This window comes from Hyperoodon ampullatus (genome assembly GCF_949752795.1).
Source record: "Hyperoodon ampullatus genome assembly, chromosome: 3".
NCBI lineage: Eukaryota > Metazoa > Chordata > Mammalia > Artiodactyla > Ziphiidae > Hyperoodon > Hyperoodon ampullatus.
The window spans coordinates 112,552,177-112,575,270 of NC_136916.1; the positions used below are offsets into that span (position 1 = coordinate 112,552,177).

At 38.1% G+C, this 23,094-nt stretch overlaps 2 protein-coding genes across 2 annotated transcripts in view; one reads left to right on the forward strand and one right to left on the reverse strand.

The window, feature by feature from the left end:
- Positions 1-483: 483 nt before the first annotated feature.
- Positions 484-13,376, forward strand: COCH (cochlin; the record flags this gene model as incomplete). Its single annotated transcript, XM_079700421.1, has 11 exons — positions 484-517; positions 612-662; positions 2,751-2,907; positions 3,753-3,886; positions 4,454-4,516; positions 5,427-5,471; positions 5,570-5,717; positions 8,274-8,377; positions 9,092-9,318; positions 9,495-10,011; positions 12,867-13,376. The coding sequence occupies 11 exons, from the start codon at positions 484-486 to the stop codon at positions 13,040-13,042; spliced, it is 1,656 nt and encodes a 551-aa protein (XP_079556547.1). The 3' UTR covers positions 13,043-13,376.
- Positions 13,377-17,703: 4,327 nt separating this feature from the next.
- Positions 17,704-23,094, reverse strand: part of STRN3 (striatin 3) — a gene marked incomplete at its 3' end in the record, with an annotated part of 117,332 nt that continues 111,941 nt past the window's right edge. The window contains exons 15-16 of the mRNA XM_079699162.1: positions 17,956-18,042; positions 17,704-17,873 (exon numbers count right to left, since the gene is read on the reverse strand). Of these exons, the coding sequence (XP_079555288.1) occupies positions 17,704-17,873; positions 17,956-18,042 (257 nt within the window). The remainder of the gene's footprint in view (positions 17,874-17,955; positions 18,043-23,094) is intronic.

Genomic DNA, 23,094 nt, shown 5'->3' on the forward strand with positions numbered 1-23,094 from the left:
CGCGCTCGCCCCCCGCACAGTGCTCATGCGCGCGGCCCAGCCTTTATAGCGGCCGTGCGAGCCGCGCTTTCCGCACTCGGGCGCAGCCGGGCGGATCCGACTCAGGTGCAGAGCCTCCGGCGTCCGGCGCGGGCGTGTGGGTCCCTGACGCCTGCCTGTTCGTGTCTCCCCTTTGTCGCTCCCAGCTTGTCTGTCTGTCTTCAGGGTGCACCCTCCTCCTGGTCCGGGGTTGCACCTCGACTCTGGGTTTGGCTTGATTTGCAGCCGGAGCGTCGCCTCCAGACTGAGAGTGGCACGAGCTCCCGGGCAGAGGCCTCTTCGGTCTCCTCCTCTCCTCGGCCGCCCCTGGGTTTCCGAGGGGTGCGGGATCCCTGAGGGGGCGGGGGGTGGGCGCGGTGTGGTGGGGACGTAGGGGTCTCCGTTCTCGGGGAGCCTCCCTTGCATTCTCCCTCCCTCCCAGGTCCGAGCAGCCCCTAGACTACCATGTCTGCAGCCTGGATCCCGGTTCTCTGCCTTGGTGGGTACGCGCCCCTCACCGCCCTCTTCCCCTCGCACCAAGCAAGGTGGAGGTGGAAGCTGGAACCAGCCCTCGCGCTGTCCTCTCTTCGCAGGTGTCTGTCTGTTGCTGCTGCTGCCAGAGCCCGCGGGCAGCGAGGGAGCCGGTGAGTTGCGGGTTCCCGGGTCCGGGGGCAGGGCTCTGTCCGGGGGGTGCGAGGGGCTGCGGGCCAGCGCGTAGGAACACACTCAGATGGAGCCCCTGGGCCTTGGCCGGGGGCTGGAGCTCTAAGGGTGCGAAGGTTGGAACTGCTGCCTGGCGCACCCCATTCATACCTACAGCCCATCTACTCCGGCTTACCCATTTCTCCCTCGGAAAGGGGCTCCTGGGATCCGATGGGGACGTTCTTCACAAGGCGCGGAGAAGGAAGCCTCCCCCCATCCACACCCACAACCCCGGAGCTTCCTCTCCCCCCAGCAAGCCGAGCAGCGGCAGCAGAAGGTCAAGGCTGGGGGTGTTCGTTGAGCCCCACCGAGGAGCGCCGTAGTCCCGGTGTTCCGCGGAGTTTGGGGTCAAGGACAGGCCTTCAGACTGTCAGAGAGACAGAGAGAGGTTTCGGGAGTGAAAGAGGCTTACGTGGTTGTCCCATCTTGTTTGACCCCCTCGCTGTGTTTCCAGGAATGACCCCTATAAAAAAAAAAAAAAAAGCAGCATTTACGGGCCCATTTCATATTCGAGAGAGTCTAAAAAGAGTGTGTTCCACACGTAGAAGTCCGAGTAAGGGTGTGTGGTTCGGTGTGTTTTATACAACATAAAAATCTAACTCTTTTTCAAAATCTATCCTTTATTTTTCTTGAAAAGAGAAAGGAAGGTAAGTATTGCAGAGGGCTGTATTCAGTGCCCCCTCACACAAATACACACTAAAGTCAGTGTTGGCAGCGAAATGCAGAGCCTCTGGTGCCTCAAAAATGGGAGGAAAATTAAGGCTGTTTGCTAACAGGTATGAAGCTCATAGGTATGAGGCTACTGCTCTTGGTAAGGATTTTAACTTGCCCAGCAATCTAGAGTGTTTCAGAGCTAGGGAATCAGCATTGTACCTTCCATGGCGTCCTGCCTTCCTTTCCATGGAGGTGTACAGTCCAGGGTACAGCTGGGCACAGAGGGCTCTTAGAAGAGGGTCCTTGCTAGAGGCAGGCTTCTCGGTGGGGCAGTATGACCAGACAGCACTACTGTCTTGGAAAAAGAAAAAAAAATTTTTTAATGATTAACATCTGTTTCAAAAACGTTTGGATAACCACAATTTCCAGTGTTTGGAAAATAGTATTTAATAACATTATCCTCAATTTAATAGTCACAGTAAATTGATGAATTAATATGTTATGTTAAGTTATCTTGTTACATGTTGCCAAGGGCTTGTCTCTAACATCTTTTGTAGTAAAAACTATGATTATTAGTCAGGTTGACCATGTAAAACTTGAGAGTATTAACAGTGCTTTCTAAAACTGCATTCACCGCCTGCTATATCTCTCTGGACAGATCTGGAGCAGAAATAAGCAGGTTCAATTCAGATTAAAATGCTCCATTCTGAACGGACTAACTTCTCTGTTTCCTGTCCTGCAGGAGTTGCAGAATTTTCCTTGGGCTGTGTGACCTTGGGCAAAATAACCCCATGGCTTTAATTACTTCAGCTGAAAAATGAATGATTGAGCTAAATGACGTTCTGTAAAGTGAAGCATCTTTTTACTGGTTTGCTTAAAGTATAATTTTAATGCACTGCATTTGAAGAAAACTGATATAAATGGCCCTCAGAAGCAACGGATAACTTAGATTTGTGCATGTTTCTATAAAAATGTTCCTCAGAGGTTCAACCCAGATTTAATATCTTCACCTCAGGCAACTATGTACACAGTTGTAATCAGAGTTGAGGTTCTTCTATTTCTAGAATGAATTAATAAATGGTCAGTGACTAATGTTATTTTCTAATTCTGATATATTTCCAATTATGTATCTCCAAACTGATAAGAACTAAAATTCTCCCATTAGACTTTACAGTGTCTGAGAACTAGATTAAATTGGAAAACTGATTTTTGGCTTGCTAAAATCTGGAATGGCGTGGAACAGTGCCTACATCAATATTCTTAACAAGAAGTGTAGAAATTAGGGAAGTAAAATTTCAATCTCATATTCTAGTTCCCCCACCAGCACTTCCCTAAATGTCCTAAGAATGGTTTTTACTTCTCTCCTTTCTCTTCAGTTCCCATCGCTATCACATGCTCTACCAGAGGCCTGGACATCAGGAAAGAAAAAGCAGATGTGCTCTGTCCAGGGGGTTGCCCTCTGGAGGAATTCTCCGTGTTTGGGAACATAGTATATGCTTCTGTATCAAGCATATGTGGTGCCGCCATCCACAGGTAAGCTCCAACATGCCAAGGGAAGAGAAATGCAAGTGTGATTATTTCCCTTTCTCTTTAGCCATCTGGACACCCCCTCCCACCTTTTCTTTCTTTTGGTACCAATTTTGGCCATAGAAGATGGATACATTTTTAAGGTTTCCCTGGATATCCTTGAGTCACCAACTACATAAGGGAAGATTTCTGACTAAAGGCAAATTGCATTATTTCTGGATAGCTAGAGTCCTGTGATTCTAAAAACATTCCTAATCATGTACTATATTACTGAGTTTTTACTGTATGACAGCCATTATTTTAACTTCCACGACGACTCTACAGCTGTACAAGGTAGGTACAATTTTGCCCCATTTTACAGATGAGGAAACTGAATTCAGAGAGTTGTCAAGTATCTTGCCCAAGGCCACCACTGTTAGCAAGTGCCAGAGCTGGGACTGAAAGCCCAGGTCTGCCTCCAGAGCCTATATTCATCCCCACTCTTCTGTCCTGTGAGAGAATGGCCAGTATGACACTTTAAAAAAAAAAAATGAAGTTCAAGGACATGTAGTTAAGGTATTTTAGAAAACTAGCGCTCTTAACTCTGATCCTCTGAGCTGTAGGGAACAGGAAACTGCAAGTGTGTCCTTATTAACACTTAAGAAGTTTCACAGCACAAAACCATTTCCCTAGGCGGATTTTGTACCTGGGTAAGCAAGTTTTTAAAACGGTTGACAGCATCCTTAGATGGCTTCCCTGCTGAACTATTTTCTTGATTAATCAGAATAATAGATGCAGTATGGCAATATAAGTCAGTCAAATGCCCCTGAAAAAGTGTGGATAGAGTCTCAGCTGTTACTCTTGTGTTGCAGGGGGGTAATCAGCAACTCAGGGGGACCCGTAAGAATCTATAGCCTACCAGGTCGAGAAAACTATTCCTCAGTAGTTGCCAATGGCATCCAGTCTCAGACGCTTTCCAGATGGTCTGCTTCATTCACAGTGACAAGTAGGTACAATTAAAGTGTTCTTACTTTTGTATAAATATTGTCTCTCCAACCCCCCAAAAAGTTTTCTGCTTTTCTCAGCTCAACCTCTTTGACTCTGATGGAAAAACTTGTGATCAAGACTGGAAGGGTCAACTGTGGGTTAGAGTCAGGAAAAACTTGTGATCAAGACTGGAAGGGTCAACTGTGGGTTAGAGTCAGGGGATCCGAAGGGTTAAGGACACACTCAAGCCAAACTTGAGTAAATGGGGGAAAAATTATCTTGCTGTCAGAAGATGGCAATAGTAAATTGAATTGCCTGCAATCAGAATGCCCTGACATTTACCAAATAACCCTAACTCAAAAAAAACGGGTGAATGAACGTGAACTCATTTTATGGTGATCTTTTAAAAATACGATACAATAGATGAGAATCCATTTTGGTTCTTTGAAACTAGCCTGCAGCAATTACTCTTGCATTTGCCATCACTCTATTACATTTATCATCCTATAGAACCCTAAATTAGATTCATTATGCTTTGATGGTAAGGAAGGAAGAGGAAAAAATAGTCTTCTCTTTATTTTAACAGAAGGCAAAAGTGGTACCCAGGAAGCCACAGGACAAGCAGTGTCCACAGCACGTCCAGCAATAGGTATGAAATATGGAACCTATCTCCTAGTTGCCTGGCACAGCATTAGGAAGTTATAAATAAGTGCTATTTTTTATTTATTTTTTATTTTTGCGGTACGCGGGCCTCTCACTGTTGTGGCCTCTCCCACTGCGGAGCACAGGCTCCGGATGCGCAGGCTCAGTAGTTGTGGCTCATGGGCCTAGCCGCTCTGCGGCATGTGGAATCCTCCCAGACTGGGGCACGAAACCACGTCCCCTGCATCGGCAGGCAGACTCTCAACCACTGCGCCACCAGGGAAGTCCCAATAAGTGTTATTGATAAAAGCTTTCCTTTTTTAAAATATTGAAACATAAAGCAAATACCTTTACTGGTATATTGCATAGGGAAACTTTCAATTTTATATTTCAAATTCCTTATCCTTCTTTTATTTTCATTTATAAACTCTACTACTAGACATTCTCTTGAAGTCCTACCATTTCTCCCTGATTTGATAAACTATGCCCAGAAACTGGTCTAAGTAAAAGTACCATGAACTTCTAGTTCCAATTGTCATATGAATAAAAGAAATGAGTGCATGTCTATTTGAGAAATAGCCAGGGATCTCCCTTTCTAAGACTGTGGCAATTTTAAAGTCAAAGAAATTAAGAACATTAGAGTCTAATTCTGAGTTTCCAATCCTACCTCAGCTGTGGGTTTGGGATATCAAAGTCCTGAATTGGAGGCATATTAAATATGTAGGTCTACTACAGTCCTGACTTGGTTTTTTTTGTTGGGACATTGTTTCCCTAGTCCAGAAAATCATGAGGAAATTAATTTTTTTTTAAGTATTTTCAAGAATGACGCTCCTTATCATGAGCTTTTCCCTTGTGGGTCTCTTTCTATGGAACTGTCTTCCTTTTGCTAATGCCAGGTGCATTTTTTTTTGTTTCAGGTAAACGACTAAAGAAAACACCGGAGAAGAAAACTGGCAATAAGGGTAAGAGTCCGGATATCCATTTGGGAATATAACACTTTCTCTCTCTCCCTCCCTTCTCTTGAAACTGCTAATGGAAAGACTTGTTTGGGTGTTCACAGACTGTAAAGCAGACATTGCATTTCTGATCGATGGAAGTTTTAATATCGGGCGACGCCGATTTAATCTACAGAAGAATTTTGTTGGGAAAGTGGCTCTAATGTTAGGAATTGGAACAGAAGGACCGCACGTGGGCCTTGTTCAAGCCAGGTACCAACCTTGTTAAAATGGGAGGAGACTTGAATGATGTCTTGAATGATGACAAATGATCAATCCTTTTAGTAGGTACATTCATTTCAGTTCAATATAAACAAATTGAGGTGTGGACAGTCTGGATTCCCAAATTACGAAGTCAGAATTTAAGACTGCCTGAGCAGACTGGGTAGGTATAAGTGCTTCCTTTTTGGAATAAAAGGATTTAGAGAATTATATGCTATCTATTTGAGGACCAGAAGGTAGGCTAAAAGTCTTGTTGCTCATACAGATTACTTCTGCACATCTGCTCTGCTCAATTCCTAATTTCTCTTCGCTGAAGGAGGAAGCAGTGATGTTTATTTCTCCTCCCTATTCGGTCGTTATTCTTTTTAGCTCTTTCCATATTCCCTTGATTGGAAATCTGAAGCTTAACCTTTTATTTATTGTATAGTAGTATTTATTGATGTCTTTTAGGATTATAATATGCTCATTAAAGAAAGCTTGAAAAACATATAAAACACAAAGAAAAAAAATGTCCCAAATATACCCCTCTGAGATAATCAATGTAAAATGTTGTATTTCCTTTCAGTATTTTAAGAAAATATTTGATGGTACATATGTGTGTATTTCTTTTTCAAAAGCTCAGATTATAAAAATGTCTTATAGCCTGCTTTTTTTTTTAATCCCTCAGTATTGTGAGCATCAAAATACTGATGCTCAGAATCACAAATATTCTTCAAAAAATGATGTTTCATAATGTTCCTTAGCATGATTTATTTAACCATTCTATTTTTTTTCACAATTACACTGTGCTGAACATACTTACATCATCCTTGTGCCATCTCTGATAAATTCATTCGGCTAGATTCCCAGAAGTGAGATTGGGTCAAAGGGTTCTGACATTTTTAAGGCTTCTGAAATAAACAGTTAAATTGCTTTCTAGAAAGTTGATTCAGTTTAAACTACTATCAGCTGTGTGTAAGGGTGTCACAAGTAGGATTACAACTATTTATATTTCATTTGTTCTTATCTTGTTTTTTACAATTGGTTCTTAGAATTTTTTTTGGTGTAAGAATCTTTAACTTTGTTGATTTATACATAATTTAACCATTGTCCCATATCTTTAAAAAATGAGCTTCTTATTCCATTCATTTGTGATATCAATTTATAACTTTAGACAAATGTTTCTTTGATCCATATGCTAATTCTAACATCTTTTCTACAATGCTTTGATTATTGTGGCTTTATTGTATATTTTAACATCTCATAGGGCAAATCCCCCTGAATATTTTTCTTCTAATATTTTTTCTTTGCTGTTTTTACCTAACTTTCTTTCAAGAGGAAAGCTACACTACTTTGTAGATGCATACAAAGACTAGCTTCTTTATAAACTTCCTGATTTATGATTTTTCTATTTTAGGAAGAACATTAGAATAGATAAACTATGTCAAGAGTTTATATTTAAGTAGAATAAGAGAATGTCTCATTAAGGATGCAAAAATAAGACTAAATCTCATAAATAATAATTTAGATAGTTGAAAAGTGACCATAAAAATGAAAAGGTTATCGACTCATGAAAACTGATTTTGTGACCCAACCATTACACCAAGTATACAGAAATCATGCCACCAGGTACGCAGAAATACAATGAGTGCCATTTCCTTCAGAAATCTTGACTTAATGGCAATTGATGATGCTAAGATCTTAAAATTTTGCACTGATGAAATTTTGACTTATCTAAAAGTTTTAAACACAACAAATTGTGTTTTAACTAATTGTTTTCACTCAACATGGTCTCTAATGAACACAGTAAGTTATAAAAGCTGAAATTCTTTTACTATTAAATATGAAAAATCCCAAATCTATTAAAATACACGTAATTGTAAGATTAGCAAATGTCAATATCATTTATCATAAGAAAAATTCAATATTGTAATACTTTATAATTTGTTTCCTTGTAAGTTTTCTCATTTTAAAAATGTTGGCCTTAGTGTCACTGAAATTGCCTCTTCTGACCAGAGACCTGGGTTAATAGACCCAGACTATTCAGGGCTTCCAAGGTCCCCCACTGGAGCAGACCTAGACTCACACCCAGCTATGTTCCAACTATCTGGTGCCCAACTCTGCAGATTTCCATTAAGCCCAGTGCCCTGAGCCACCCGGTTTCAGGTGCTTCATATAGTTTAGGAGCCAGACAAACATGAATTTAAAATGTGGTTATGTTTTGTTGGGTAAATTACCTAAGTGTTCTGGGCCTCCATTTATGTAATAGGGATAATAATTCCTACCTTGTACAGTTTTGATGAAATGAGATTATACATGTAGTATGTATTTAGCATATTACCCAGAATACAATAAACCCTCAAGGTAGCAATTGTTTTTGTTACATTTTTTGAAAGAACCCTAAAAATTCAAGTAAGGATGCAATATACCCTAGTTGGCTGTATGCTGTGGAATTAAGAAACTTAGGTGTTGTCCAATTTAAAGACTTTTTTAAAGGTATATAATGTTGCTTGTTTGTTTTACATTTCCAATTCTCCCTGGATAATACTTTTTCCCTTTTTTGCCTAGTGAACATCCCAAAATAGAATTTTACTTGAAAAACTTTACATCAGCCAAAGATGTTTTGTTTGCCATAAAGGAAGTAGGTTTCAGAGGGGGTAATACCAATACAGGTAAGTAGACTTTGGCATTTGGGATGTAACACAGAGAGGGTTATGAATGATCAGACATGTAAGACAGTATTATGCTACTTTATAGAAGCAGAAGTGGAACTCTTCTTCCTGGCACTGATCTTGGTTAGGTCTGCAGTTGATATCTGAGATATTTAATTTATAATGGAAAATGTACCAAAGGGTTTATTGGTATTGCTCATTTAAAGAAAATATAAGACTTTGTGACTTATAATCCTCAGGTAGGGCAGATGTCACTTTAGAGAAGTACCTGTTTAGAATATTTAAAAGAAGCAAAGATCAGCAGACTCATCTAATGAATGCAGATGTGACAGAAAGAACTAGAATAGAATGCTGAACTTCTGAGGGGAGACTTCTTTTTCTGAGTCCGTAGAGGTACTCATCAGTCACTAAGGGGCTAGATAGAGAGCACAAGTACAGAAGTGGGAGTCAGGTTTATGTTTCTGACTGGTGATTGATGTAAGGAAAGGAAATGTAACGCTCTGGGAGGTAGGTGATGGGGGAAGAAATGTGGGTTGTGAAGACAAAAAATAGGCATGATGGATAATTAAACTTTCCCATCTGATGCACGTGTTAAAGAACTGAGTTCTATATAAGTTAAATTCTTAAACTTGGAGGCATCAAGTTCGTACAGGGAAATAGAAGTGTCATTTTGAGCAGTGGTGCCGTTCCAGTTTGCTTCTTTTTCAAACCTAGGAAAAGCCTTGAAGCACACCGCCCAGAAATTCTTCACAGCAGACACTGGAGCGAGAAAAGGGATTCCCAAAGTGGTGGTGGTATTTATTGATGGCTGGCCTTCTGATGACATTGAGGAAGCAGGCATTGTAGCCAGAGAGTTTGGTGTCAATGTATTTATAGTTTCTGTGGCTAAGCCTATCCCTGAGGAACTGGGAATGGTTCAGGATGTTGCATTTGTTGACAAGGTAAGGAGTTGAGAGTGTCTTCTGTTATAGTAGTGATTCAGTCTTGGACCTCTAGGGGTAGTGCTGACTGGCCCATATCTGGATTAACTTTGAAGATGCAAGATTTAATGTTTTCATAATTTTAAAGAAGCAACTTTTGATTCCTTTGGTTATCTTTTATGTGTCTCTCCCATTAGGCTGTCTGTCGGAGTAATGGCTTCTTCTCTTACTACATGCCCAATTGGTTTGGCACCACAAAATATGTAAAACCTCTGGTACAGAAGCTCTGCACTCATGAGCAAATGGTGTGCAGCAAGACCTGTTATAACTCAGTGAATATTGCCTTTCTAATTGATGGCTCCAGTAGTGTTGGTGAAAGTAATTTCCGCCTCATGCTTGAATTTGTTTCCAACATAGCTAAGACTTTTGAAATCTCAGACATTGGTGCCAAGATAGCTGCTGTACAGTTCACCTATGATCAGCGCACAGAATTCAGTTTCACTGACTATAGCACCAAAGAGAATGTCCTAGCGGTTATCAGAAACATCCGCTATATGAGTGGTGGGACAGCTACTGGTGATGCCATTTCCTTTACTGTTAGAAATGTGTTTGGTCCCATAAGGGACAGCCCCAACAAGAACTTCCTGGTAATTGTCACAGATGGGCAGTCCTATGATGATGTTCGAGGGCCTGCTGCTGCTGCACATGATGCAGGTAAGGTCCTTGTCCTTTGTCTGGGAAGGGAACTGGGGAGAGGTTCAGTGAATTATAGGAGTAAATATAAACTTAAGTGTTTGTTTGACTGAACAAACATCTACAGGATCGCAGTCATTGTTCTGAGAGTTTTATGCAATATTAACTGATTTAATTGTCAAAGCAGCCCTACTAAATCTCATTCTACAGATAAGGAAACAAACTTCCCCAGGTCACACACCTAGTAAGTGGTAAGGCCAGTATTAAAATCCAGGCAGGCACTTCCCTGGTAGGCCAGTGGTTAAGGCTCTGCACTTTCACTGCAGGGGGCGTGGGTTTGATCCCTGGTCAGGGAGCTAAGATCCCCCATACTGTGTGATGTGGCCAAAAAAGTAAAAAAATAAAGATTTTGTAATCCTCTAAAAAAAAAACCCAAACAAAACCCAGGCAAGTGTGGCTGAATCCTTACCTAACCACTGCATTTTGGGGAGAATTGCCATGAGAGCTATGTCATATGTCAAGGAAATATGTTACAGGTGTTCATGTTTGGCTCAAACTTGGAATATATAACCCCACAATTACAGTTTATCATAACTTACTATGAATCTGCTATTTGATAATTTATCCTTTTCTTTAGTTTTCAGTCTGCCGTGAGTTTTCTAAGATCACCAATTAAGACTTTAACCCTATTCCACTTAGATTTCCTTTTCAGTGTCTTTTTTCCCCCTTGAGATAATGAAACACTTATAAAAGGGTATTAAAAGGTTCTTTCTCTTACCCCAACCTTAATATTACCTTTGGCAAAGGCCACTAGTTCCTGAAGGCATTAGCATGTGTGTTGCTGAGATCAACAGGCCAAGAAAAAGCTGAGGTTCCCTTTCCTGGGATAAAAACGGAGTGATTGGGAGTCCAATAATATTTAAAAAACAAAAATGCTAACTTGGGTGGGGGGAATGAAGAGCCTTACATTTTTCTATACTCCTCTGTACTTCCTTTTCCCTATTTAATTCCTAATGACTTTTCCTTTTATACATTAGCACCTCTGCTAATGCACTTGTGTACTTATAGGTATTGATGGAATACCGTTTTTATTAAGTAGAATAGAGAATGGATACCTGCAATTTAAGCTATATATACAATGGCTTATTTTTATACATCTGCCTTAATGTATTCTTCAACTAATTTATGAAGACCTTTTTGCTATCATACTCCTTAAACGTGTAGCTTACTGAATTTATGGTTAACAGGATTGGATTCAGGCTACATAAAGTGAACTAAATAAATTTATTCTCCCTATGTGATTAATTGAACTTCAGAGGGTTGGGCCGCACTATTTTCATTAAAGTTATCCTTTAGTGATAGCAAAGTGAAAGTTAACAAAAGCCAGAAGATAGGTGTTCAGGGCTAGGGCACTGCTGTTTTGGTTTTTTAACTGTAATTATATACTGGGCCTGAGCTAGACAATCTGAGCTTGAATGTAGAATTAAAAGTGAAGAAAACTGAAGGGGAGAAATTTTTTTGACTTCTTTTGCCAGGGAGAGGGGAGGATTAGCTGGTGATGATAAATCAGTAATTGTTTCAAGTAGCTTTTACATCATCGAAACCTGCTTTATGTTTTAAGTATTCACAACTCTGATCACTTTATACCACTAGAAGGGTGATGAAGCTTTGGATAGAAGGGAGTAACTATTTCAGAAACTCTCAAAATTTTATGGGGGATTTCCTCCAGTAGATAGATAGTAGTCTACACTTCATAGACATTTTTTGGCAGTTTCTGCAGCATGCAGGATCTTAGTTCCCCAACCAGAAATCAAACCTGTGCCCCCTACAGTGGAAGCATGGAGTCTTAACCACTGGACTGCCAGGAAAGTCCCTGGCTGTTTTCATCATCAGAAAACTTTTGCTTTGGGATTAAAGACTGTCAATTTCTTTTTTTTTTTTAAAATAACTTTATTTTTGGCCACATTGGGTCTTCACTGCTGTGTGCGGGCTTTGTCTAGTTGCTGTGAGTGGGGGCTACTCTATGCTGCAGAGTGCGTGGGCTTCTCATTGCAGTGGCTTCTCTTGTTGCGGAGTACGGGCCTCAGCAGTTGTGGCTTGCGGGCTCTAGAGCACAGGCTCAGTAGCTCCACGGCATGTGGGATCTTCCCGGACCAGGGCTTGAACCTGTGTCCCCTGCATTGGCAGGCAGATTCTCAACTACTGCGCCACCAGAGAAGTCCCTGTCAATTTCTTACTATTGGCCAGTTTGCTAATGCAACACATACTGAAATGGGAGAAACAATTATCATTCACAGAGGACTTGTCACCATTCCCCAGACAAGGCAAGAGCCTTAGAAAACTTTCATCGTTTATATATCCCATCTTCTGTGTCATTCTTGCTTTATTATACTGGCTATGACTCCAGTATAACAATTAATTGTGATGATAGCAGGCGGTCCTTTCTCATGCCAAACTCAGAGCTAAGTTTTCACCATTTCGCTAAGTATGCTTGCCGTAGGGTTTGTTCTTATTTGTCTTTAGATATTATCAGGTTAAGAAAGCTTCCTTCTCTTTCTAGCTTACTGTGTACTATCATGAATGGATGTTGAACTTTATCAAATTATTTTTTTCTTTCAGCAATCATATGATTTATCTGTTAAGGTGGTAAATTGCACTGATGGCAAAACCTGTAGTTGTGACCAAACTGTTTAGCCATTCTCATCACGATTACTGCTAAAACAGCCCAACAATTTGGTACAGGGGATTTAGTTCTTCAGGCATTACAAGGCAGTTTTGTCTGCAACTATGTACTAATGTGTGAAAAATATATACATGTAATTTTATACATAAGGTGGAACTTGGTTTTAATTGACTTAAAAATACTTCTATTGTAGGTATCACCATCTTCTCTGTTGGTGTGGCTTGGGCACCTCTGGATGACCTGAAAGATATGGCCTCTAAGCCAAAGGAGTCGCATACTTTCTTCACAAGAGAGTTCACAGGATTAGAACCAATTGTTTCTGATGTCATCAGAGGCATCTGTAGAGATTTCTTAGAATCCCAGCAATAATGGTGACATTTTGACAACTGAAAGAAAAAGTGCAAGGGGATGTATAAGTTGTTTTTAGTAATACTGAAATACTATATAGCATACTAAGATCAGACACAAAACTATTATACTAAAGATGGCAAAAATGTAAGCAAATAAGCATTCATTTAAAGCTACCTTCTAATTACAGTTCAGACTCGACTGTTCAAAACACTGCTGAGGCTTCATAATCACGAACCTTAGAAACTCAGGAAAGAGGAGATATCGTAGATTAAATTTTTAAGAGTTCTATTTTAACATGTGTATTAAATGTATAGATATGCAAATTCTATAGCTCAATAAAAGCAGCTGATATTTAGACCAAAAGCAACATTCCTTCTCTAATTCTGTATTACACATACAAGGAAAATGAAAAAGAAACACATATAAGGAAAATGAGAGAGAAACAAATAGAATAACAGCTCAACTTAGTTCAAATATATATTGACCCAAGTAGATGTTGTCTTAAAACCAGTCAACAATCTGGTTTTAAGATCTTACTTAACATACTAAAAGTTATTTAACATACTAAAAGTTATAATTACAGATGAAATGGAAGTGATTTAGGTATCAAGCCTCTTTTGTAGTGTATTTTCATAGTAACATAACAAATATCACACTGACCGAGACTGAAGAATTGCCTGGTATTTTTCTATTTATAGCCTTAATTTTATATGTGTATTGATGTATTTGGCTTATACTCTAAAAGTCAACCATGTATTGAAAAAAATATTAAGTTGGTAAATTTTTACTTACCACTTATAAACACTTAGCTTTAAAGAAAAGCACACCTTTCAAAGAGGAGAACTGCAGGAAAGAATATTCTACTTTGACTATTTAAGCAATAAAACTGCTAATGACTATTATTCTAAAGTGCCTTACTTATTATTCCAAGTGTCTCTCCCTAGGGCAAGGGCATGGTAAAAATTCTATTGATACACATTAACCACTTCGTGTGGAAAGACCGAGTTTTTTTCTTAAAATCATGCAATAAGACTAAATATATTTATTTTCTGTTCCAATTACTTATTGAATGCCTACTGTTCTAGGCGTTATGCACAGCCAGTACCAGGTTAAACAGCTGATTACTTGGTTCAACAAAGTTGTTTTGTAATTAACAGTATTTTTACTTAAACATCCTTGTGAAGTTGGTTCCTAAGAAAAGTGATCAAAACTCCCTTTATGTAACTATCATTACCTCACCAAGAACTCTCCTCTCCGACGGAAGTGCTGTCATATCTTATCCTGCCTGTCTTCTCTAAGAACAGGATCTATCCTCTCATTCATCTGCACACTCCATTTCCCATCACACATACACTGATCCTATCTGAAATGGTTTACAACCAGCTGACCTGAAAAAGGTGTTAACTGGTTGGAAAATTTATACTCCAACAAATCTTTTAACAATTTTATAGCTTGTGTAAAAGCTTATGTGTCAGAGAGCAGAACTGAAATTGCCTTTGACACTACATAAAAATTTGACCAAAGAGAATATGGAAAGTCATGACTCCCCTGACCGCCACTGCCCCCACCCTTTATAAAGCTACAAATATGACCGATTCATGTAACAAGGAGAATTTTAACAACACAAATGGGTTTAACATGTTTTTTTCCCAATAAATAGACAACTTTCAGCTGAGAATACCACTCCTTAAAAAATTAAATGAAAACCCAGCCTCTAGTCATTAGCTCTTTTAAAAATTTTATAAAGAAAGTTTTGAGGTAACCAGGGAAGCTAATATTTTGACTTGAAGAGCAGCAAGAGAGTAGAAGTGAACACTTTAAGTTACTGTTAATTATTTTTTAGAACTAAACATAAGATAAAGGGTTAACAAATAAAAATAGAGTAAAAGAGGATTTTTTAAAAGATATAATTCAACTTTGCAAGCATGCCTAAATTTGTTATGCTAGCCTATTTACAAACCTTAATGCATTAAATGAGATGTTGGTCTTCAGTGGATAACTTACTTTGAAATATGGAAAAAGTACATGAATAAATATGAAAAGAGAATATGATTAAATATTGGGAAAGTCGACATATTAAAAAGTTTGTATATAAAAATACTCAAACTTTATGTATAAAGCACCATTTAATAGTCAAATGAATCTACATAATTTCCCATTAAGTCACAAATGGAAGCACACAAATAAGATATTCTTTTTGCATCCTTTTACTCTCTTCCAAATGTTTAATATTGTAGAGAAAATACAACCAAAGTAGATAAAAATAAACATATACTATTTTTATTCATTTCAGTTTTAATACATTTCAAAAAAGATGAATGTTTATGCATTGCAATGATGGTAATCACATTTCAGTTCAACAGTAATGCATTGGCTTGGAACAGATGCCAGAAATAATACTAGCTTTGGAAAGCTTGTTCCTAAATTATTTTTTTTAAAAAAAAGAGAAGGAAGAGAAAATTCCTCTTTAATTTGTTAAGTTGAATGTTCAATTCAGAAAACCAAAAAACCAATATTTTAAGAAAATTTCTGAAAACTTTTAGTGTTTCACCAGCAACGACTAAAATAGACATTTCGATTTTTATGGTAGGTGACAATGTACATACAATGTAATTTTCTTTTTTTTGAAGTAGGCATTCAAATAGAATTTTGCCACGTTAAGTTTTCTAATGTTACCTTCTAATTGCATTTGCAATTCCCTTCAAAGAAAAAGGATTATTACCTTGTTGAAGGAAAAGTTTGAAGATATTAATACTTAACACTTATGAGGATAACTTTTAATTAATGAACAATGCAATGTTTATTCTCTGCTGAACTTTTCTGTGGGAAACAGGTTTGGCTAGATAGGAAAGACAACACTATTAATTGAAATTCAGATTTAATAAAGTAATAGCGTATCTTAAGTAAATGATTTAAAACTGCATATCTTTTTTTTTTTTTTTGGTTATTTTGAATTATCTAACTTACTTCAATAGAAGATTTTTAAATCCCCAAATGGGGTGAAATACTTAGAAAGGCATTCTTAACAGTATTAACTGTTCTAATCTTATTAGAATATCAATAAACAGTACAAAGTTTAAAAGAACAGCATAAAAATGAAGGACTCACTGAGAAAGCATCTCCATTTCCTACTTTAATGGAGAGTAAAGTATTGCACTTTATTATTCAACACAAAATAATGTAGCCAACAGTAACATACAGGTACACAATTTAATATTTATTATATGCATTTTATATACATTATTTTTCAACAGCTGTACGTTCGCTATGTGGTACAATCTTAAAAATTTGCTGATTCATAGTTTGTAAAACAAAAACCTTACAAAACTCATCAAAACTCGCAAACTGATCAGAAAAGTTTTTTGGAAGACTAGAAAAAATACTTTATTGTCTTAATCATGCATTACACAAACAAAATCTTTAGTTACACCATAAAATTAAGCACATCTGAAAAAATAAAACAGGGATAACTAGTCCAAACACAGCAGATTTCTGTATCCTGATTCAACTATTTTTGTATCCTATTTGTAATGCAAATAAAATTTTACTCCAAATATTTTAAAACAAGATAGTTTTCTCTGGAATCATGGTAAACCAAGATATGTATCTGGGGGGAGTCACCTTGGTTTGTAACTTAAACTATAAAATACTCCATTTTTAGTCTATTTTAGACTATTCAAAGAGTTCCAAAATAGATATACAGGTTCCTTTAGCACATTAATAAAAGGATATAAAGACCAACAAAAAGTGAAATAAATAATAGGCTATTAGCAAGATGGATAATCCTTGATAAATAAACTTGTAAATACAGTAAGATGTACAAAATATCACATAGTGATAGGATGCCAAGATTAGTTTTTTTTTTCTTTTTTAAGAGTTCATTTGGAGTACTAAACCCCACCGTTTCATTTTAATACACTTAATAGTCCTTGGTTTAAGAAGACAGTTATGTGGTGTTGAAGGTGGTTTAGCATCTTTATGGAAAGACTTAGCTGAGCTGTATTACGCAAAAGAAGGAAAGAGTGTGCTTACACAGCAGCGGGTCAGTGAGATCTCTGTGTTTCAGGGTTGTATAATGCAGAAAAACTTCAATACAATCTTGAGCACTGTTGTGACAGGCTAAATATATAAAAAGACTTATAAAAACTAGAATTTTATCCAAACATTTTGTGCAACTAATGCTAAAATATTTTAAGTTAAATTTTCTTTTTTATTTTTTTTAAAGCAAAATAAGTTTAAAAGGGAATCTGTGGCATTCAACTGATAAACAGAAGATCACTAAGAGATGAAAAAAAGCTACTCTTGGAGCTCACTTCCCCCCAACAAGAGCACCACATTCCTAACCCTAAGGCAGCACACAGAGTCCAAAATAAAAGTCTTTTTGTAAGATCAGACTCCACACTGGCTTAAAGATACCTAAAAGACAGACATACGCTCAGTTCATATCCAGTACAGGCCACAAATAATGGAGTCCTTTTTTTGTCCCACGAAATACAGTAATTACAATTAAATTAATGAGCCTGATGTTAAGATGTGATTTCCACCAATTTATGCCTGCCCCAAATAGCCTTCATCAGGCAGATCACATGTAGTGTCATATCAGTAACATTTTTGATGGCAGTGATGCAGACCCTCTGTGTCCAAGTGAATCTGTTGTTATGATTAGAGTTTTTGTTGATTCACACAAATACTTTGGCAAGGGCATCAGCCCCCGCACTAGCAATATATGCTTTTGATGGATGGAAAGCAACATCATAAATTGATTCATCTAATTTTTTCCTATGTGCTGTTATTTCTTGCACACATGTCTTGCTGTCCAAATTCCACAATCTAATAGAACAGTCATGGCCTGTAAAAGAATAAATGAAAAATGTTACTGAGTAACAGTTCTATTATAAAATTTGTGGGCAGTACAGGAAGTTCAAACTTACTTCCAGACATCAAGTAGATTCCATTAGGATCTACTGCTAGACTTGTAACAGCATCCAAATGAGCTACCATAGAATGGATCATTTTACCTAAATAAAACATAACAGAGAAGATTAAGTTTTTACATAGTTACTAACTTGAGCGATCAGAAACCAAAATACAATATTGACATAAAATATCACCACAGCAATATTTTTTTATTGTGATAAAATACACGTAATACAAAATTTACCATTTTAAACATTTAAGAGGGTACAATTCAGTGGCTTTTAGAACATTCATAATGATGTGCAACCATCACCATTATCTAGTTCAGAACATTTTCATCTCTGCGAAAGGAAACCCTGTACCCACTAAGCAGTCACTCCCCATTCCTCCCCAAGTCCCTGGTAACCACTAATCTGCTTTCTCTATGGACTGGCCTATTCTGAATGCTTCATACAAATGAAATCATACAATAACACGTGGCTTTTTGTGTCTGCCTTCTGTCACTTAGTATAATGTTTTCAAGGTTCATCCACTATAATAATATTCTAAAGACAATTTTAATTCTAATGCAGAAGTTTCCCAGTAACTCCTAAAGACATCTGTGTGACATGAATCTGACAGTATATGATAGTGGAAAACATAATGACTATAGGGTTGCATCAAAAGCTTAAGATCATGTAAAGGGGAATTAAAATGAAAATAGAATCCTTCTCATTCAGAGATGTAAAGATTATTTTATATACAGGGTTAACGATAAATAAATCACCAGGGAATATATTCCCCTCTAAAGATTCTAGTAGCATCATTTATCTTCTGAAATGTCAATCATTTAATAATTAGAAACAAGAAAGGGGAGAAGGGTGGGAGTACATCACAGAAATTACTCTGGATTTCCCCAGATAGTAACAAAAGCACTATTCTGGAAAACATAATTTAGTGAATATCTTCATTAAGATTTGGCAAGCAAATGGATTCAATAGTGAGTTGAAATTAAAAAACAAGTTGTAAATACAAAGTTGCGTTGCACAAATACAAGGGCATCTGCCTCTGCATTGGCAATACATGTTCTGATGGTTGGAAAGCAAAATCATAAATCAATTCATCCAAGAAAGGAATAAAACAGCAAGTACCGCTAACTTAAAAAATTTCCTCCCCTTTCATTCAGCAATGAATATTGCTGAATACTCAAATGCCTGGGCTGCTCCTAATGAGAGATGGAGGTTTTTCTCCAGAATTCTATTTACAGTCATTTGCCATGCTCCTTGTCTCCTGATGACATTCCACACTGAGACTTGAAATAGACCTACTTTTGTTATTTGCCATAGGGCTATAGCCCTTGACCTGAATACAAAACCACAACGTAATCAAATGTGCAAAAAGTTACTCTGAAAAACATAAGTCTGCCATTTTCTGGCAATACTAAACAATTATCAATTAATGACAAAATTAGTCTCCTGTCATTTCAACCACATTTGTCTGTTTTTCATCAATACTAAGATTAACAGAGTAATTTTAACGATTTTTCTCTACTCTCCTGAGAAACAGAAAAATCATTCAACATACTATTAGCCCAACATAATTCATCTATCAGTTCTAGAATCCATCCCTCTCAATATTCCTATTAAAAAAAAATCCAGAGTATGAAATGGCTGGCCTCCAGCATAATAACCCAAAACATTAGGGAGTTAACTACTAAGCATCATTAGCTTCTCTTAAAATGTCAGCTCTGTGATGGTGACTCTTAATTCATAGATCTAGTTCTGATTTCTCTCCTGAGAATGATCCTACACCTCCTATATTTAACATGTCTTAAACCAAAGAATTGTTTCAACCAAATAGCAGATCTACCCATTTCTTTAAGGGTGCTATAATTTTCCAAGTTTAACTTCAGCTTTCCTGCCTGTGCACTAAACTAACCCTCACTATGATATGTAAAGTCAGTTTAGAATCAACCTTCCTCTACATAGTCACGAAGTCACTTCAGAATGTGAGTGACCTTCAGATTTGACCATTTACAGAGAGGTGCAATGCTGAACCAAGCTGGATGCTGGGTTTCTACTAGTGACCACGGAAGTCACAAAGCTTCTGACCCCTCCCAACAACTAGGACCCCTCCTTCAGCAGCATATACATGCAGCTTCTCACATTTAACCAAATTTACCTTTGCCCCATGGCTCTGCTACCACCCTTCTTCCCCCACCAAGATTAATTCTTTCTTCCTATAACTGAGGAAACAAGAGGACAAATGCAGTCACCAGTTCTCTCTTCCCCGGCACCTTAAGCTCTTTGACTTAAGATAATCTTATTATTTGGGATAATCTACGAAATGGAGAAGAAACAGAATAAAAAAAAAAAAAAAGTGGACTCTGGAAGCAAACTGCATGGGTTTGAATCCCAAACCTGTAATTTTCTCTGTTTTGTAACACTGAACAAATAACTTCTTTTGAGTCCTTTATTTCAACTATAAAATGAAGATAATAGTGCTATATCTACCTTACAGAGCTATTAGAAGAGCAAACATGTTAGTATATGTAAATCAAATAGAACAGTGTTTCACTCACAGAAAGCAATATACCACTTGTCTGTAAGATTCAAGAGGACAAGATTTTTTTTTTTTTTTTTGCGGTACGTGGGCCTCTCACTGTTGTGGCCTCTCCCGGTTGCAGAGCACAGGCTCCGGACGCGCAGGCCTAGCGGTCATAGCTCATGGGCCCAGCGGCTCCGCGGCATGTGGGATCCTCCCGGACTGGGGCACGAACCCGTGTCCCCTTCATTGGCAGGCGGACTCTCAACCACTGCGCCACCAGGGAAGCCCAGGACAAAATATTTTATTTTTGTTCACAAAGCATGGAGAAGTGTGCTGAGGATATGGCAGATACTCATAAGCTTTGCTGAATGAATGAGTCCATAACCAATTCAGACCCTCTTCCTCCAAGTCCTCTACATCCCTCACTTGTACTACACACCTTCTCCCAGATTCACCCACTAGCCAAGTCTCTTGAGCACAGCACATATGCAATTCATATTTGTCCCTCTACCAAAATCTTAAAAATCATGAGCCCTGAAGATCTCTCTGGAACAAACAGTACAAATTGAAAGTTTTGAATTCTCTAAAGTCAAGGGTCTACCATATAGTGTGACTTGAATACTCTTTTGAAACCAATATTGCAACTCCCTGCTCAAATATTCAAGTGGTTTTCATAGTGCATAGTGTAAACAAAGATCCATTATTCTTAGCATGGCTCTGAAAAGTTCACCTCAATAGTTTCTGCTTTCCTTTTCCAAACTTACCTCTCTGGCTTTGCCTATAAGAAATTTCTGTTCCAGCCCAAGTTCCCACTGCTGTGCCTCTACTCAAAATATGCCCTTAACTGGAATTTCCTATTTTCTTCACTTAAAAACAAACAAACACCTTACCATTCTTTCAAGGAAACACTCAAACCTTCACTCTATGAAGACTCCTTTATCCTACTGCATTATGCATGAGTGTGTGCACGTATGAGCATGTGCACACCCACACACACTATTTTCCCCAGACAATAAGCCCTCAGAAAGCAGAAACGACATCTTATACATGATAGTAGCCAGTGCAGTGCAAAATACTAAATATACTTTTATTGTTAAAACCTTAATACTTATTGAGTCCATTCATACTATCAATTTCTATGTTTCAGATAAAAAAAAAAATTCAAGGGCTTCCCTGGTGGCGCAGTGGTTAAGAATCCACCTGCCAATGCAGGGGACACGGGTTCAAGCCCTGGTCCGGGAAGATCCCATGCACCGCGGAGCAACTAAGCCCGTGCGCCACAACTACTGAGTCTGCGCTCTAGAGTCCACAAGCCACAACTGCTGAGCCCGCGTACCACAACTACTGAATCCTGCGTGCCTAGAGCCCATGCTCTGCAACAACAGAAGCCACCGCGATGAGAAGCCCACGCACCGCAACAAAGACCCAACGCAGCCATAAATAAATAAATAAATAAATTTATTTTTAAAAATTCAAGAAATTTACTATTAATTTGATAGAATAATACCCTATTATTAACAACTTAGCTAACCCAGTTATCGGGATATTCTAGTTTATCACATTTAAATAAATTACCACTTTTCAAAGAAGACTTTAAAACAATACATCTCAACTCAATTTACAGTTTAACTCAAGTGTTGTATGTGTGTGTATCTGTGTGTATGAGAGACAGAAAATGAGAGAGAGAAATTTTCCATTGTTTAGAGCCTGTTGCTTCAATTATCTTCACATTACAAATAAGGTACTAGCTGGTTAACACCAAGAATTAATTGGTAGAATTTGTAAACAATTTAAAAGGCTATAGGCTCCTTATTTCTGAGTTCTGCCAGTAAAACAGCCCTAGAGACTCACTTTTTGCTTTTAATATAACTACTAAAATTCCTGAACCTCCCCTTACAAATGTAAATCTTCAATAATTAATGAAAGGAATCTTTTTAGAAATACAGTAAAGGAAATTATCTCTTTGCTCTTGCAGCAATGAAGATGTTTAGGCTTCATAAAAATGTTTAAAGAATTGATTTGATAAGGTGTTAACTGAGAACATTCACATGAATATGAATCTTCTTTCCTGTGCAATATATAGACCTGTGAATATCCATTCTCTTCTCAACTTGTTCTACTGAGTTAAAAGGAACCTCTGTCCACGAAAAGTGTTATTTGAACAAAGATATTTATGTAAGACTCTAAAGACTAAAAATTATGACCATGTCCTATACAACCTTCAAAGAGAAATCTGTAGTTCTAATTCGCTGTCTTGCTTGGTAATTTGTTGCCCTGCAAAAATGTTGCAATTAGGCTTCCCTGGTGGCGCAGTGGTTGAGAGTCTGCCTGCCGATGCAGGGGACACAGGTTCATGCCCCGGTCTGGGAAGATCCCACATGCCGTGGAGCGGCTGGGCCCGTGAGCCATGGTTGCTGAGCCTGCGCGTCCGGAGCCTGTGCTCCGCAATGGGAGAGGCCACAGCAGTGAGAGGCCCGCATACCACAAAAAAAAAAAAAAAAAAAAAGTTGCAATTAACATTTAAGTTTATTTGGAAGTCCTTCAATACCCCTCTAATCATTTTAGCTCCTCAAAGAAGCCTCTCTTAGCTATCAGACTTTTCCTGAAAGAGAGCAAACAGTACTTTA